Source organism: Hemibagrus wyckioides, linkage group LG08, assembly GCF_019097595.1.
Source record: "Hemibagrus wyckioides isolate EC202008001 linkage group LG08, SWU_Hwy_1.0, whole genome shotgun sequence".
Classification (NCBI taxonomy): domain Eukaryota; kingdom Metazoa; phylum Chordata; class Actinopteri; order Siluriformes; family Bagridae; genus Hemibagrus; species Hemibagrus wyckioides.
The window spans coordinates 17,616,527-17,635,778 of NC_080717.1; the positions used below are offsets into that span (position 1 = coordinate 17,616,527).

A 19,252-nucleotide genomic window follows, 5' to 3' on the forward strand; every position below is an offset into this window, starting at 1 on the left:
TCATTCATAATAGATTCTGTCCGTGTGTGTGTGTGTGTATACTGGTATGGGTAGGGAAGGGGTAGTCACGTCAGGACCAGCAGCACACTGAAGGCACAGGACACAGGATTTGCAAATATGAAGTGTGAGTGCTCATTGATTTGAACACACACACACAAGAAACATCTGCTTTTCTTCTGCAAACACTAAGCCACACTTATGCCATTGGGTTTGAGCAATTTGACGTCTAGCGGAAGCCTGAAAATAGTGCCGTTCAATACACGTAGTTTTCGAGTGCACTACCTTAGCGTGTCTAAAAAGCCAGGGCTGAGCCTGTACTCTCACTGCACTTAGTGATAAATAACCATGATTGCGCTCATTATAAATCCAGACTTGTTACGGCAAGATGATGGGCAGACGCTAGTCTCAGCGATGGGTAGCGGGGGGTCAAAGTGTCTGACTGCTTCCTCTCATTACGGAAAGAATGAATCAGAGCAGTGGCCAGGTTACTAAGACCCCGGAGCCTACCTCATGATTCACGCTATGAAAGGATATTAATGCTCTTTAGAATGGAGGAACGGAAGAATGTGTGTGTAAGCGTGTGTGTGCAGGGGTATTTAAACATACATGTACATGTGTGTTCTTGCAGGTGTGTGAGTCTGTGAGCATGAGTGTGAGTGTGTGTGTGTGTTCATGGATATGCAAGCATACATGTATATTTGGGTTCTTGCTGGTGTGTCTGTGTGTGTGTGTGTGTTTGTGTGTGCATGTGCATGTGTGCTTATATATACAAGCATACATGTTCTTGCATGTGTGTGTGTGTCTTGTTAACTGTTTCAGCTCTACATTAAAGTGTGTATAATTTGTCTGTATCATCTAGATCATTAGAGACAAAGCTGCTTCTGTCAGTCAGAAGACACTGCTGTATTGTCATGCACCTGACAAAAGCAAATAAACCAGTGCTTTTCAGATTTTGGAATAAGACTACTCAATTCACACTGGTGCAAACTAGAAGAGAGAGAGAGAGAGAGAAAGAGAGAGAAAGCATTTAAAACATAACTCTATATATTATGAGCCATCAATTGCTGGACTACAGTCCAGATATGCAAAGCAAGCAAAGTATTTCAGCGGCTCAAACTAGTGTAGCAGAATGAAAAACTAGCCACAGTTCATCAAAGCCAACTTTTAAACATAAACCTTTGTGGCTTCTGTAGCAGATCCTCTTTTGTGGCTTATCCAACTGCACACATTGCATTTATTTAGCCTGTCAAGCAAGGACTTTTTTTTTTTTTACAAACTTCCATAAGTTTTTTTTTTCTTTTTTTAATGTCTTAATTTATTTACATTCTCTGATCTAATTAGACGATATGGTTTGCTAAATACTTCTATGACGAAACCAGAATGCTTAAATTGATTGCACAGAGAAGCTTCTTCTCCACTTCAGGTTCAAAACGGATATCTCAGATATCAGTGCAGAATCCATGGTGCTAATTAAAAGTGGTAAAGTGAAGCACCAGTGCATAACCACTTAAACATTACTTTTTTTCCTTCTTCTTTTTTTTTTTTTGCCGTGTGTTATGTATAGCTATTTAGAGCGAACTAACCACTGAAATGTGAGTGTTGTTGCCAGTCAGTCATGCTAGTTGCTAATTGGGATCATTGTAAGCTAGGAATTTGACATAGCTAGACCTTTTTATTTAAATTTTACTTGAATATGCTTCTGTACTTAAGCAACAGAGATGAAGGATATCTTTAGTTGAGACCAGCGATGTTTTTGAGTGACCTAGTTGAAGTTGAGGGAACAGTCAGGGTCAGAATTCACACACCATGCTGACAGTGCTGGCATTTCTAAACCGGCATATCCATATTTGGGTTATCAAAATCAAAATAAAGTCGGTCCTTCACAAAAACCTGTGAATCTGTAGATTCCATATTTAGCACACTTAAAAGAATACGCTGCACTACAACAGTAGATTTTGGAAAGTATCAACAATGCAGGCTAACACACTTTGAAGTTCAGAGAGACAGTATTAATGTTTGTAAAACACAGTTACTTAACTCCTCCAGGTTTGGTGAGTCGATCCCCACCTCTGACCTGTGTGTGTGGAGTTTTCACATTTTTCTAGAGTTTGCTCTGCATACTGTAGTTTCCTCCCCCAGTCCTGATTGGCATCTTGTCCTTAGTGTGTGAAGGTGCATGTGAGTGTGTGTGTATGTGTGTGATGGTGCCCTGTGATTGGATTGTCCCCTACTTTGTACCCTGAGTCTCCAGGGATAAACTCTAGTGGGCTCCCCGTGACCCTATGTAAGATAGGCACTACAGAAATAACTAGAAATATCTGGTTGAATCACAGTTACTGCATATACAATACAATAGAGTATGTTGTTTATTCAAGCAGTTCAAGGGGATTGTCAGGGTCTTCATCCTTCTTCCAGTCTTCTGCATGTTCTGTAGGCAGTTATTAGCATGACAAGAGACAAGAGCATGTTGACCCCAAACAGGCTGCTTAGTCTACGTTTCTTTAGTGCTTTAAAACAACTTAAAATGCAATATATACATTTGTGTATATATTTATGGTAGTAAATAATAAATAGTCTAATAATGCATATATTACTCATATGTACTCCAGTGATGCAACTGAGGTTGAGGAGCAGTCAGGGTCAGCATTTCTGACTTACTAAAGTTTGCAAATATGCCGTCGTCCTATCATGCCCCGAATTATTGCTGAGTGATGATAGTATCACCTGGGGAAGAGAAAGGGGTGTGGCCAGATATCCATATCACATGTCATGTACATGTTATGCCCATTACAGCAGAAAAAAGCAGGTTAACTGTAGCTGCTAGTGATAATGTTTATTCTTTTTTGGTTTTGCTTAATTACCCATTAATATGCTCAGAGGAGACATGTTCAGAAAAGTTGGTTCAGGATAGTAAAGTCAGAAATAACTGAGACTTCATGCTTAAAAGGAATTAGATTAAAAAAACATCCTATATTTATTCAGTCATCCAAATAAGAATGTTCTAACCCGAGGTTTAGGAATATACAGTGAAAAACATCAGATTATGAATATCCAGAATACATTTTTAACCCCAGATTAAGTATGAGCAGTGTGAAACTATTTCAAGTGTGAGGAGAGGTGTAGGCTCGCCGATAAATGAATAAAGCATGCCGTTTTCTCCTGTTCGTTGTACTTGTTCTATGTAGCGTCTTCTGATTCACACAAGCCTCATTTGTTTTCTCATGCCTTCATCATTTTAGGTTCGATCAATTACTCCGATGAGTCCAGGCAAGCCAGCCATCTGCACAAAGGCATATTGTTTATCACTTGCTGCCGAGTGCTAGGGAAATAAATGTGTGAATGATACAGGGTGCTGTGAGTGCTAACAATCTTCTATCTATTCTGATTGTCTGCTTTTGGTCTCAAATCAGTGCTGCTACAGTACATCACCGCTTCTTCCCAGGTGCTCAGAGATTCTCTTTGACAAAGCAGAAATCCGAAAAATATAGAAGTTCTATACTATACGATGCTTAAACCATTTTTTTCCACTCTGGCTGTTTGAAGTTATTCTACACAGCTGAAAGGAAAGTGCAGTTACAGTGTCAGACACGTTCATGGCTCTCTGAAATTTTTTAATTATAGCCGCTATTATGTATGAGGGATCTCGATTAATTCTTTTACTTATATTTGTAAGAGTGGAGCCAAAATTACATTTCTGTCAGAATTTTAAAGCCATTTCAACCGATTTCCTACTCAGAGAGCCTTGATTAACATGAGCCCACGCGTGATACGGTTAACTACGGCCACTGAACTGATACTGAACGCTCGTAACAGTTTGAACCCTGTTTCCTTTGTCCTTCCTGCTCTCAGGTTCATATTTGCTCCCATCGATTATCGCTTGGAGTTTGAAACTGTTAATATTTCATGAACTGACCGGGAAAGTTCTACAGAAAGGTTACCGCTTTCTTTATTAGTCATATTCAAGCTTTCCTGTCAGTCAGAAGCTTTAAGAAAGGCAGCCTATTGGCACTTTATCTGGAGGTTGGGAACACGATTTTCATACATAATGATGCATAAAGCAGGAAGATAATGAAATGTGATGGCAGAAAAGGGAAAATATTCCAGATAATCATCAGAAAAGTCATTTAATTCTTTTTCTCATTGATGAATCATTTGCCATTTTTTAAATATTTAAGTCTTACTTGGGTAATTTTTGTGGCAGTCACAATGTTTAAAAAGGATGATTAGATGAAGGCCATCCCATTGTGTGGTAATAGTTTAAGAAAATAAATAAAAAAGTAAAAAATCAAAAATACCAGAGCCCATTCCAGCTGAGTAAATATTTGCAGGCAAAACTAAACTAGATATCACAAAACCCGGGAACTGTAAACATTGCATATCTTTCTAGACTCTCTAAATTGCAAGGGAAATTATGTTAACAAACGTGAGTGGAATTTTAAACTACATAACTTTTTCCACTAGACTCCCACTTGGCTTGAAGTGGTCGTCACTGTTGTGTGTAGATCATGTTTAGAGTTTGGATCCCAACAGTGCCGTAGCCATCTGTGCCTGGGAGTCCAGCAGTGCTTTTCCACCAAACTGCACGGCACAGCCTTGCCACAAATCCAGCCTCGGGGATGTGCACCACATGAGAAAGTGGGTGGAGTTAAGCAATAGGAAGCAGTAGGAACATACTACACACACCAGACACCTGGCTCTGCCTTATGGTGCACTTACAGATGGAGCTTCTGAGCATGACATAGCATATAGCAAGTTTGGCAGCACACGTCCCAAACAGGGCCATGCATTAAAATATTTTAATATTAGCTAAAAATATAAAGATATGGCTTCCGGTAGCTGTCCGGATCAGATTTAAAACACTGATGCTTGCCTAAAAGCTAGAAAAAGCCCAGCATCCACTTACCTCAAAGCGTTATCGCACACCACACTGACTCACACACCCTCCATTCTTCTAGCGCTGCTCGACTGATCCCACCATCTCTCAGGGTACAAGGAAGGTTCGCATCAAGACTCCTCTCTCAAGACCTACCTCTTCCTGAAATATTTAAACTAGCACTTGTTTTTTTTTTAATGTCTGTCTGCTTTTCTATGTGCTTGTATTACATCCCAATAGAGTGTTTAGAATGATGGTATTCTTAGTCGGTGTCCTAGTGAACCAGTATCATTGTATTTATTGACAGAGACTTCAGAAGCACTTCAGTAAGTTGCTCTGGATAAGGGCTTCTGCCTAATGCTATAAATGCAATGTAAATGTTAAATTTAAAGACAAGTTGTGACATTTTATGTGCATTATGGATTGCATTAGATAGAGACAACAGCATCGCAGGGGTAAAAAGCTAGACATTAGGCTCAAAATTAAGAGTCAGGTTAAATAGTTATAATAAAACATTACTGTTGATACATCTGAAAAATTTCTAGATATTCTCTTCTTAATCGGGAAGAAAAATAAAAGTTTTCACAAGAAAACAAAACTTTAGCAGACAGTCGCTACAATTATTGCTTAAGGTTTTTGAAAAGAAAAAGGAAAGAAAAGAAATTTTGGCTAATTATGACAAGTCTGTGGTCAGTTCTGGATGATTTGCTCTAGTCACACTTAGCAGATGTAGCAAGAGTGGAAATGGTATGTCTTGCTTTGTATGGAGGATAATAATAATAGGCAAATAAAAGCAAATAATAGGATCATTTACTGAACAGAGCCATGTAATACCAAGTCTCAGCCACAGACATTGCTCCCATGAAGTGTTGGCTGAACATCTGATGCACACAACACATGGCACACAAAACCGGAAACACCTCAGGTGTTTTGAAGTTGTCATCTGATTTTACAGGATTTCTAGGAGACGTGTGTTGTGTATTTTTATGTTATGCCTGAAATCAAAGCTGTCTATTTCCCTCATGGAAGAAGCAAGCTGTCATGTTTACAACTATGACATTAGCTGATCCTCATAAGCTTCAAACACTGGATTTTCCAAATGATGTAAAGGTCATTAACTTGCACAGCTTTCTTAAATGAATGATCTATAGTTGCACACCAGTCTGTTTTAGTCAGACATTGACTAAGCATAATGCTTAACGAAACAAATTGTGATTGGTTGCTTTACCTGTCAATCACACAGCCTCTTGGGTGGTCCTTCTGCCGTCATGTATCAGGTTTCACAAAGATGTTCAGAAATATTCTAATCTTTTCCATTTTTTTTTTGTACACAACCCCCACCATATCCCACAACAAAAATAGTTATTATCCGTAAAATAAACTAAAATAAGATACAAATTCACAATTGTGTATTACAGCAGAACACTAGATGATGGTAAATGCTATGAACAGTAAGAAACATAACACAGAGCATTTTCTGTACAATCCTTTTACACATCACTTAATAATAATATCATAATATTCTTCCTGTAACCCTGAATGCTTTTTGACCTTCGTAAGTCACATCGTGTGCAGTTCAGAAAAACAGAATTAATAATTTTCTGAAAATACAATTATATATTATGTAACTGAACTTATAAAGGAGAATTATTCATAAATAGAGTATAAAAGTTCAGTATAAACATCAGGTCATGAGTGCGTTCATGAGTAAACCTCTCTTCAGGAATCTTTTGTAGTTTAGGTGATTTAATTAACATTTATGAATTCAAATTATTTTGCCATAATGTTATGATTTTAATGAGCATCTGTGCATTTCTAAATATTATATAGGCACAGTCCTAACAGCATCTCATGGGCAAATATGTTGCTTTTTATTGTTTAAACTTTTTCCGTCATCTGTGCATGAGCATGAATCTATGAAACTTTTAGAAACCAAAACACACAAGCACACAAATATTACAAATATAAAGAGAAAAGCTTTATATTTATATAAAAGTTTTATATCACCGTCCGTTTATAATTTCCGTCAACATTATTTGCGAATTCTTACATTTTATGCTGATTTATTTAAGGGTTTTTTTTTTTCTTAGTTAAAAATTGCAGCCTTTTTTTAATGGCTTTTCTAAAAAATATCACTGATATTATATGACAGTTAAGTATTATCTTTATAAAATGATAGTCGATTAAGTGATATTTACGTCAGGATCACATAGTTTTTATTTCACGTTGACCATGAACTAAAATAAAAGTGAAAATATCGTATCAGGGCATGTTTGAAGCAGAAAGCTAAAAGCCCCTGTGCAGCTGTCAGTCAGTGCAGAATCATGCGTCAGTCATCAGCTGTTTGATTAGAGGGAAGACTGCTCTTTTGGTATGTTTTTTACATTCTGCTATGTTAACATAGCTCCAATGCAAAATATGTCAAATTTGACAGTTAAGTGTTTATTTTTTTTGTATTTTCCATCTCACCTACCTGGTTTCTGAAAGTTTCATGGATTCATGCTCATGCACAGATGCTTTATTACAGAAAAAGTTAAAACAATAAAAAGCAACATATTTGCCCATGAGAAGCTGTTAGGACTGTGCCTATATAATGTCTAGAAATGCACAGATGCTCATTAAAATCATAACATTATGGCAAAATAATTTGAATTGAAAAATTTATTTAGTCACATAAATTGCAAAAGATTCCTGAAGAGAGGTTTACTCATGAACGCACTCATGGCCTGATGTTTATACTGAACTTTTATACTCTATTTATGAATAATTCTTTATAAGTTCAGTTACATAATATATAATGATATTTGCAGAAAATTATTTATTCTGCTTTTCTGAACTGCACACAACGTGACTTCAGTTATCTTATGAGGGTCAAAACGCATTCAGGGTTACAGGAAGAATATTATGAACGACAGGTCTATATTAATGCACTGTTTTCTAGAATTATCTGTGAAAAAGGAATTAAAAAAAAGTGTTATTTAACAAATAACGTTCTGGGTTTTTGGTAACTATCATGATGTACAGGTACAAGCTTAAATGGGCTGATGGGAATTGTAGTCAGGTGCTGATTTGGCATAATCATAACAGTAGCGCAAAGCTGTAACATACCATAAGCTCCACAATATTAATTATAGCTATAAACATTTATGTTTTTCATTTATAAATTATTGAGTTCAAATCGCTGAGGTATAAACGGAAACTTACTTCAGCATGTGCTGTTATAGTACAAGCGTCTGTCTCGCGTCCGCTTCACCGTCAGCTCACATCATACCTCATCGTTGATTATTATCTATAAGATTACACCTTTATTTCTCAGTAAGTCCTTACTTTGTATTCACCGGTGATCGCATCTCTCTGTGTAACCTGCTTTACATCCGAGACATGGTCAGTAATTTGCTGCGTAATGACGAGTAGCTCTGTGCATGCAGATGAAGTTCACATCCGAGGTTGGAGAGCAGTGAGTCATCCACTCCGCCACAGTTTTGCTTGTTTCGTCTGCGAGACACTGAGGACTAAATGTTAACCAAGATTGGGCTCAGGCACCTCACACTTGACTTGGGAGGAAGTGCACATTGGACTGCCAAATATTGTTCCTCTTAAGGTGGCTTGTCAGGTTACTTCTTGCTTGCAGCATGAATGCTAACAATATTATTAGTGTGTGCAGTTGTTTCTTCCTCTGAGTGTTGAGTAGAATTCTGCCCAATGTCTCCGCTCAAAGGTTGTGAGGATCACAGCGAGGTCCTGTTTGTACGGTGTGAGATCGGAGAGCCTGGCCTCTGATTTTACATGGACGTTATTTGTGATTTGGATATATGTTTAGTGGATCTCCATATATCTGGATCTGGACTGAAATGGAACTGGAACACAGACATAATCTTGCTGGAACTGTGAATTCCAGCTCTGACAGCTCATCAACCTCAGCTACGTCACTCCATGATCTTATTCTTATTATTTTATTATTTATATGTCTATTATATTATTTGAACTTATATGAGGCTACTGTAAACCACAACTACAATGCTCAGCGTAAATGAGTACACCCTCTTTGAAAAGTAACATTCTAAACAATATCTCAATGAACACAAAAACTATTTCCAAAATGTTGACTAGACTAAGTTTAATATAAGATATGACATGGAAGTAAGGTTAATAATATTACTTACACATTTTTCAGTTTTGCTCATATTAGGGTGATGCAAAAGTGAGCACACCCCACAACAAAACTACACTACTACATCTAGTACTTTGTATGGCCTCCATGATTTTTAAAGACAGTACCAAGTCTTCTAGGTATGGAATGAACAAGTTGGCGACATTTTGCAACATCTGTCTTTTTCCATTCTTCAACAATGACCTCTTTTAGAGAGACTGGATTCTGGATGGAGAGTGAAGCTCAACTTGTCTCTTCAGAATTCCCCATAGGTGTTCGATTGGGTTCAGATCAGGAGACATACTTGGCCACTGAATCACTTCTTCAGAAATCCAACAGTGGCCTTAGATGTGTGTTTAGGATCATTGTCATGTTGGAAAAGTGCATGACGACCGAGGGCACGGAGTGTTGGTAGCATCTTCTCGTTCAGTATAGAGCAGTACATCTGTGAATTCATGAGGCCATCAATGAAAAGCAGCTCCCCGACAACAGCAGCACTCATGCAGCCCCACATAAGGACACTGTCACCACCATGTTTCACTGTAGGCACCATACATTTTTCTTTGTATTCCTCACCTTTGCGATACCATACAGTTTTGAAGCCATCAGTTCCAGAAACATTTATCTTGGTCTCATCACTCCAGAGTATAGAGTCCCAGTAGTCTTCATCTTTGTCAGTATGGGCCCTGGCGAACTCTAGGCGGGCTTTTTTGTGCCTGGGCTTTAGGAGAGGCTTCTTTTGTGGACGGCACCCATGCATGCCATTCCTCTGCAGTGTACACCGTATTGTGTCTTGGGAAACAGTCACTTTTTCAACAGTTTCTACTAGATAACTGCAGTGAACTTGCATGCCGAATTTCTTCAACCCTTCTCATCAGAAGACGCTCCTGTCGAGGTGTTAACTTCTGTGGACGACCTGGACGTCTCTGTGAGATGGTTGCAGTTCGATCTTTTTTACATTTTTGTACCACTTTTGCTACGGTATTCTGATTGATAAATAAAGCTTTGCTGATCTTCTTGTAGCCTTCACCTTTCTGGTGTAAAGAAATGATTTTCTTTCTCAGGTCTTGTCACATTTCTATTCCGTGTTGTGCCATTGCTGACAGCATGAAATGAGTAACACCCTTTTATAGTCAACTGTCTGCTGGACACCTGTGTAATGAATAATTAGACTCATTTGTGGTTGAATTCTTGTTAAATTAGACATTTGTAGTCTAAAATTTAGCTTTGCTCCAGAGATTTCCATTGGGGCGTACTCATTTTTGCATCACCCTAATTTGAGCAAAACTGAAAATTTTGTTCTCTAAGTTATATTATTAACCTTACTTTCATGTTATAAGTTAAACAGATGTTATATAAAACTTAGTCTTGTCAACATTTTGGAGATTGTTTTTGTATTCATTGAGATACTGCTTAAAATGTTCCTTTTCAAAGGGGATGTACTCATTTACGCTGAGCACTATGTTCTGATGTGTGCACACAGTACAGCGAAGATAAGCCAACAAACATCAGCGTCCAATTATAATTACCATTAACGTTATTTGTGAAGTGTTACATTTTACACTGTGTTGTAGTTCTAGTTAATGGATTGTTCATATTCAACACTTTCAGCCTTTTTTCCTTGCAGACAAAAAACACAAATGGATATTTTTGTCCACAGTGTTTGGTAGCATCCCTAGACCACTAAGACTACATTATATTGACAAACGTTTTGGGACACCATTCCACATCATTGAATTCAGGTGTTATTTTTCAGGGGTTGGGCTTGGCCCCTAAGTTCCAGTGAAAGGAACTCTTTTTGGACAATTTGACGCTCCCAACTTTGTAGGAACAGTTTGGGGATGGCTCCTTCCTGTTCCAATATGACCTCACAAATGGTCAAAAATTCCCATAACCACACTCGTAAACCTTGTGGAAAAGCCCTCCCAGAAGCGTTGAAGCCAACTCCATATTAAATTCATGTGTATGTAAAGGCAGACATCCCAGTTTTAGCCTGGCTCACAGTCTCCTCTCTAATTCATCCCAAAGATGTTCTAGTGCGTTGAGGAAGTTTCTCCACACCAAACTCGCTCATCCATGAAATTGTCCAAAATGTCTTTGAATTCCTTTCACTGAAACTAAGGGGACAAGCCCAACCCCTGAAAAAAAACACCTGAATTCGATGATTTGGAGGCGTGTCCCAAAACTTTTTGCAATATAGTATATATGATAGTTAAATAGCTCATTATAAATGATAGTTAATGAAGGAACATATACATCAGAAACACAATGATAGATTTTGTTACACATTAACAGCGATTTCAAAGAATATTCATTTATTGTGAGAGACAGCGAGAGCATGATTTAAGCACAGAGCTCTAAACATCTGTGCAGCTGTCAGTCATTCATCGTGTTCCCACCCCATGCTGTCAGTTCTTCACACAGAAATTCCAAATTCCAGCTCTGTCACTTCCTCAACCTCATCTGCATCCCACTAGTTTATAATTGTATTATTTTCTCCATTTTATGTTAGTTTGCGTCTGCTTACAGTAGCTTCTAACAAATTTAGTTTAGTTAACTTGAATAAACCCCCGCAACTTTGACCATTCATTTACAAAGCATCATGTTAATAAACATGGTTTTGTTTCTCCTGAGAGCACATGAAAGTAAAATCCTTGTGTGCTTGTGGGACTCTTTTGTTGGTTGCTTCGAGCAGGATTTCAGTCCTCATGCACACATCTAGTCTCAACCAAATGCCCTGTGAGACACTCTGGCAAGCTTAAAAACCAACAAACAAATAGCGCACTTCGTATTCGCCTCTGTGTTTGTGTATGTTTAAAACACATTCCGAATAACAGTTACATCCGTATCACAAACACACACTTTTAACAATATCCTCCACCTTCTCACTCCAATACACCTGTCTAAGTCTCGATGCCCCACACATGATTACCATAGATGAGAAAAGAACACAACCAGCATGTTAAAAAGGCACATTAGTCCCACTCCTCTCTCTCTCTTTCTCTCTCTCTCTTTCGCTCTCTCTCTTTCGCTCTTTCTCTCTCTCTCTCTCTCTCTCTCACACACACACACACACACACACACAGATTCATATATATGCAAAAAGCTGTGCATGTAACTATCATTTCAAACACATTAAATGCCCCTAGTTAACTCGTACATTTCTTAAAGCAACCCTCTGGCCAAAAAGATAATCATTAATACATGCCTTGTAAACATGGCTGCTTGCCTCTTACAGCACAGACACAGTGATCACTGGAGACTTCCCTATTTGTAGAAGCGGAAAATCCGCCACTGATGATGAATTTGAAGTCTGATGTAAAGTAGCTGCATCTCATTAGACTCACTGAAGGTACAGGATCTAATTCTAAAATTATTGAGCCAGATTATCAAAGTGCACAGTTTTGGGAGCAGGTTACTTTTAGTAAACGGTAATGATAAACCGATGTTGCAGTGAGTAATTGCTTCCTCACAGCTGCATGCTTCCATCCTGAGCTACTGTCTGTGTGGAGATTTGCATGTTCTCACTGTGCCTTTGTAGGTTTCTTACCAGCTCTCCAGGTTCCTTCCTCATTCCAGATACATGCTGGTAGGTGGACTAGCTAGACATTAGACTAAATCATTTTGTGATTACCTGCCAGCCTGTTAGTTTTTGATTTTATACAAGGGATACAAAATGAACATATGTATGATCAGTCAGATTTCTAAAAAGAAATCAGTAAAATGTGATTTCAGTATATTATACTGGGTTTATCATGGCCCTCACACTAGTACTGCTTTATTTATAAATCAGTACATGGCTTGTTTGTTTGTCATCCTTTATTTCTGTCAAAAATGAATATTATAATATTCACTTAAAGGACATAATACAACTTGTTCCTAGTGTTAGGTGTGAGCTAGGGAAAATATTTTTTTAACTTTAATGCCTTATCCACAAACTTACTGTGCTTCCTGAATTTATGGCACTTTTAAAATAACTTTGAGGACAGAAGTTCCTGCAATAGTTTGAGTACTTATATTTCTGTATTTGTGTATTGTGTATTTTTTTTTTAAATTTACTGAAATTAATTCATTTAAATTTTAAATTGTTAAAATAAAAATATATATATATTTATTTAAAATATAGCCATGCTGGAAATTTATGCAATAATTTAAGTATTTATATCACTGTTTATTTTTTTTTCTGTTTTAATTCATTAAAATTAATTCAAATCGATTTCATTTGATCAAAATAAAACATATATATATATATATATATTTTTTTTTTTTTTTACAGTTATTTTTTATATTTATTTTAATTTACTTTCATTATTTTCCCCCTCTCGGGAGAGGTATGGGACGTTATTTATTTATTTACTTACGTATTTATTTACTTAGTGATTGATTGTTAATTGGTCTAAAGCAGGTTTTACACTGTGCTGTTTTCAGCAGGCTTTTAAAAATTATTACTTGTCACAAAAAATCTTTGCCTAACAGACTGTGCGACAATGACATTAAAGCAAATGACTACATTATGTTCGTCATCAGACAGAAAAAGTCAGAAAAAAAGAAACAAGCGCACGGTATTATAAATAACAATAGTACGTCTAGAGGAAACATTTAAAAGGGCAAATAAAGTGGAGTTTGGAGCTTTTCGTTGCTGGGTTAAAGAACACAGCATGGAAGTACGAGTTTTCAAAGCGAGTTTGAGGAGTTAGAGGTTTTTCTGTCTGTTAGAATGAGTAGTAGCTTTGCACCTCACTGTAGGAGGGGTGAGGTATGTAGGCTGGTGCAGTTATATTAATTAGTGTGAGCAAATACTTTAAATGGTCACTTGGTCAAACATAAAGAACATTTATTTTCAGCTTTTTTTAGCTTTCTTCTTATTGCTGGAGGTTTTAACCAGAGATTTCTGCCAGAGAGCATGTTGCATGCATTCTAAAACCGACCGAGATCAACTCCCAACTAAACAACTCTTTTACGATGTCCAATATTTTTCAGCAAAACTGGTCCAGAAATCATAAAACCTGGCTTAACTTCCAGTTCTGTTGATACTAAAAGAATGAAAAACTTCTTTCTGCCATCTGTTGTATAAGTGATCTGGACAGAATCGCAGTCTCCTTAGAGTTCTTTATTTGGTGGATATCCTGTGTTTCAGCTCTCCTCCAGGAAATTAACATCTTTTCCTGTAGCACTTGACTATTATTTGCTAAGTTTTTTTGCAGAGACAGTTTCTTGCTTCTTTTTAGATTAGATTAGATTAGATTCAACTTTGTCACTGCACATGTGGGTACAAGGCAACAAAATACATTTAGCATCTAACCAGAAGTGCATTTCGCAGTGCAAATAATTAGCATATATAATAAGTATATAACAATAAATAATTTGCATATATAAACAATATACAAAAATATATAAATAATTTGCATATATAACAGTATATAAACAGTATACAGTGGGAGGTAAATGCAATGAGTGCAAATGAGCAAATGATTGTAGTGGTGCAATAAAGAAGGTATTGTATACCATGATAATAATTAAATATGTAAACAGTATACAGAGGAGTTATGTACAATGAGTGCAATGATTTAGATGTGTGCAATGAGGAAGATATTGTATACTATGATAAATAATTTGTACATGTAAACTGTACACAGAAAGGGTTATATACAGGAAAGGTTATATACACTGATAATAATGTGTTCAGTCAATGTGTGTGTGATCGGTGGAGGCAGAGTTCAGCAAAGAAACAGCTGTGGGGAAAAAGCTGTTCCTAAACCTGCTAGTCTTAGTCCGGAGGCTCCTGTAGCACCTCCCAGAAGGCAGGAGGGCAAAGAGTCTATTGGCAGGGTGATAAAAGTCCTTTATGTTTTGCGTGCTCTGGTGAGACAACACTTCCTGTAAATGTCCTCGATCTTAGGAAGTGGAACTCCTACGATGCGTTGTGCAGTTTTCACCAACCTCTGCAGCACTTTCCAGGCTGACACAGTGCAGTTCCCATACCAGACAGTGATACAGCTGGTCAGGATGCTCTCGATGGTGCAACGGTAGAAGTTCACCAGGATGTCTGAAGAGAGATGGTTCTTCCTCAGAGCCCTCAGGAAGAAGATGCGCTGGTGAGCCTTCTTGACCAGACTGGAGCTGTTGGTAGTCCAGGAGAGATCCTTGGAGATGTGGATACCCAGGAATTTGAAGCTAGTGACACGGTCCACCACCTCTCCATTGAGATGAATAGGTGTGTGTGTGTGTCACCTTTCTCCTTGAGCAAGTCCACTATGAGCTTCTTGGTCTTCGCAGTGTTGAGCAGCAGGTTGTTGCCAGCACACCACACAGCTAGACGGTCCACCTCCTCTCTATAAGCTGACTCATCGTTGTCTTTGACGAGTCCAGTCACCGTGGTGTCATCTGCAAACTTGATAATTGTGTTGGAACTATGTACAGGCTTGCAGTCATAGGTGAAGAGAGAGTAGAGGAAGGGACTCAGCACACAGCCTTGTGGTACTCCGGTGCCAAGGATGAGGGTGGAAGAGCATTGGCGATCTATCCGAACATGCTGGGGCCTGTTGGTCAGAAAGTCCAGAAGCCAGTTTCATAGTGATGCGTTGATGCCCAGGTCTCCAAGTTTGGTGACTAACTTGGAAGGGACTAACTTTTGTGCCTCTCTGTTGACATTATTAAGAGAATTGCTTTTTTTTTTTTTCTTTGACTGTAAATGATCTTGCAGCTTTTAATAAACCATTAAGTTCAAGTGATAGAAAATTAATCACAACAGAAATCCCCAATTGTCAAGCTTGGTAATGAAAACATCGATTTCTGACAGATGTATGAAATCAGGACAGAATTTTGAATTCTGCATAATGACTAAAGCTGAGAAATGTGATTCTGCTCAATGGAAAATTACATAATGTGTCCACTAGTGTTTTATGTGCCTCTTATATGCTAGTTTGCTCTTGTAAGAAATAACGGCCTAATGGTTTAAGCAATTTGATGTCAGTATATCAGCTTAATTGGTGCCTTGACTGTAATGATGCTGATAAAGTTTGTTAGATTTGTTCCGTGGATGATAATAAGACAATATGTGAATTTGGTTCACTTACTGTACATTAGCTCTAGTAGGTTAGTGGCAGGTCACAGTGGGTCCCTTTTTTTTGTCTCAGAACAAGTTTCACATTTCACTAAACTTTAAATGATAAGAACACTTATAAAACAAGATATTAAAGTTGCTACCAGGCAGCAAATTAAATGAGAAATAGAAAAAAAAATAACCTCAGAGACTTGTAAATATAAATTACCTCAGTTTTCAGCCAGCTTTTATTAGAGATTTATTACACTCTTCTTTTATGTGCCATGAACATTCAGTCAGGCACCAGCTTTATTGCTGAATCCATAGTGTCTGGCTTATAGAGACTCAAAAAACATAATTTTTATACTGAAGGAGCTTCTGACATTTTCTGAGGAGAGAATACATTGTTCTTCCTCTTCCTGGCCAATGAGTGTGTGTGTGTGTGTGTGTGTTTGTGTTTGTTGGGGGGCTTATGTGAGTTTGTGTGTGTGTGTGTTTGTTGGGGGGCTTATGTGAGTTTGTGTGTGTGTGTGTGTGTCTGTTGGGGGCTTATATGGGTTGCTGTTTGTGTGTGTTTGTTGGGGGGCTTATGTTGGTTACTGTGTGTATGTGTGTATGTTTTTTTTTGTGTGTTTGTTGGGGGCCTTATATGGGTTGCTGTTTTTGTATGTGTGTTTTTTGGTGGGCTTTTGTGGGTTACTGTGTGTGTGTGTACACATGCACATATTTGTTCCTTTAATGGAAAAAAAATAGCATTTCATAATTCCAAACTACATTTTACCATTGAAATGTAATTATGTGTGTCTGTGTGTGTGTGTGTGTTTCCACAGTGGAGATCATAAGGTGTTCCTGTCTCTGCTATCTATCCTCTCTCTGCTGCTGATTTTCCTGTTGGTCCAGCGGCACTGTTCACTGGTGTCTAAGATCGCCCTGGCGCTCGGCCTGCTGGGAGTTTACTGCTATCGTGCTGCCGTTGGCAGCGTCCTGTTCCCATGGCAACACTCAGCCCAAGCCATGTCCAAGTAAGTTGAAATACACTTGTATATTTTATTATTGTTGTCAGAAAGTGATGTTGATGTGCTGAAAAGTCACCCATATTGTAGACACTTTCATTGGTTGTTTTGTTAAAAATATTCAATGTGTCTTGGTGCAAAAGGAAATGTGATGTATTTGTTTAATAATGGCTGATCTCATGCCACTAAGAAAGTCTGATTTGGCCATTTGCAAGCCCTATATCCCTGCCAGTCTGTCACATCCTGCCTAAATTATTATTATATCTAAAGAAAATGCTGAATACATTGAAATATTTAACAACGATGTTCATATAGAAGAGTTTTATAATAATCTAGCAAACTAAATGATACAGCTATGGGATGTAAGATGCTTTTGTAATCTATGCTATTGCAATCTAATAATGGAAGAACATTTTATACTGTGGATTAATTTCTCAGCTGAGAGTGCTCACATTGTACAGATTCAGAGGGGTGAAAGGCTGTGTCTCAAGTCACATAACACACAGAAAAGAGTATGCCCACACACTAATAATAATTAACAGGAATATTAATTTTGTGCGGTGGCTATAACTCCACTTCCAGTGATATGAAAAATTGTGCATATAAATGTGACTCATATATTTACTGAATACCATATGAAAGAGCATAAGATTCAAAACATTCATTCTGTGGAATCAAAAACCGCTCACAAGCTTCCAGAGTTTTATCTTTTATCTGACTGGATAACACAGAAGCTCTGGGTGAAGACAAAATAGTTGCTCTGCTGTACAAAACTATAAAGCTTGGTCTCTCCTGATGTGTGTACTTTTTGTTACAAGATCTGTTTTTTTTTTTTTTGGTGTATTATGGTCTCTAGCCTGTCAAAAAAGCACAGAACAGAAGAGAAAAAGAACCAGATCAGTGAAAAATATCAGTACAGAGGGTGAGCAGATGCCTGGAATAACAATTTAACTGAGTTTCAAGTACAAAAATCCAGAGAAACAAACCAGCATTTTGTGATAGTCTCTTGCCAGCTATGATAACTAAACATCACCTTATTTACATTACTATAAATAACTTGAGCATTGTTCAATATCACCCAAACAAAGTAGAGAACAAATCAATTTCTTAATTGTTCAGCAAGAAAATGATAAGACCATCGGTCATGAATCCTTTTTTAATAGTATAGTATTGGACTCTTTCACTCGTCCCTGATTTTCTGAGCGAGCTACACCTATAGCTCACTTTATGTTTTATCCATAAAAAAATATTCAGTCCTTGTATCTCTGATTAAGGTCCTGTCCTCTGATGTTCTTTGCTGACTATACAGAAATTCTACTATCAATTAATAGCATCACATTTACACTAATCAGCCATAACATTAAAACCACCTGCCTACTATATTGAGTAGATCCCCTTTGTGCCTCCAAAAGACCTCTGAAGATGTGCTGAAAACAATTTTTGCAAGGAGCTTTATCCTGCTGAAAGAGGGCACTGCCATTAGGGAATACTGTTACTATGAAGGTGTTACTTGGTCTGTAACAATGTTAAGGTAGGTGGTACATGTCAAAGTAATATTCACATAAATGCCTGTCAGAACATTGCCCAGAGCATCACAATGCCTCCACAAGCTTGCCTTCTTCCCATAAGTGAGGAACGCACACACACAGACACATACACGCACATATAAACACACATATATACACACATATACACGCATATATACAAACACAGTCCACATGATGACCAAGAAAACATGATTCATCAAACCAGACCAACTTCTTTCACTGCTTCAGGATCCAGTTCTGATGCTCACATTGTACATTGTAGGCATTTAGTGGTGCACAAGGGTCAGCATGGGCACTCTGACCAGTCTGTGCCTTCATAGCCCTATATATAGCAAGCTGTGGTGCACTGACACCTTTTTATCATAGCCAGTATTAACATTTACAGTAACAATAGCTCTTCTATGGACCCAGACCAGACAGATTAACATTTGCTCTCCACACAAATGCCTGAGCCTTGGATGCCCATGACCCTGTTGTCAGCTCCCTAGTTGTCCTTCCTTGGACCACTTTTGGTAGGTAATCACCTCTGCATACCAGAAACACCCCACAAGACCTGCTAGTTTTGGATATGCCCTAACCCATCTGTCTAGTTGTCACAATTTGGAGTTGCTCAGATTCATACTCTTG

At 37.9% G+C, this 19,252-nt stretch overlaps 1 protein-coding gene across 1 annotated transcript in view; it reads left to right on the top strand.

The window, feature by feature from the left end:
* The window catches only part of pigg (phosphatidylinositol glycan anchor biosynthesis class G), a 139,935-nt gene that overhangs the window by 93,409 nt on the left and 27,274 nt on the right, over window positions 1-19,252 (top strand). Inside the window, exon 10 of the mRNA XM_058397276.1 lies at window positions 16,896-17,087. Coding sequence (XP_058253259.1) covers window positions 16,896-17,087 — 192 coding nt within the window. The remainder of the gene's footprint in view (window positions 1-16,895; window positions 17,088-19,252) is intronic.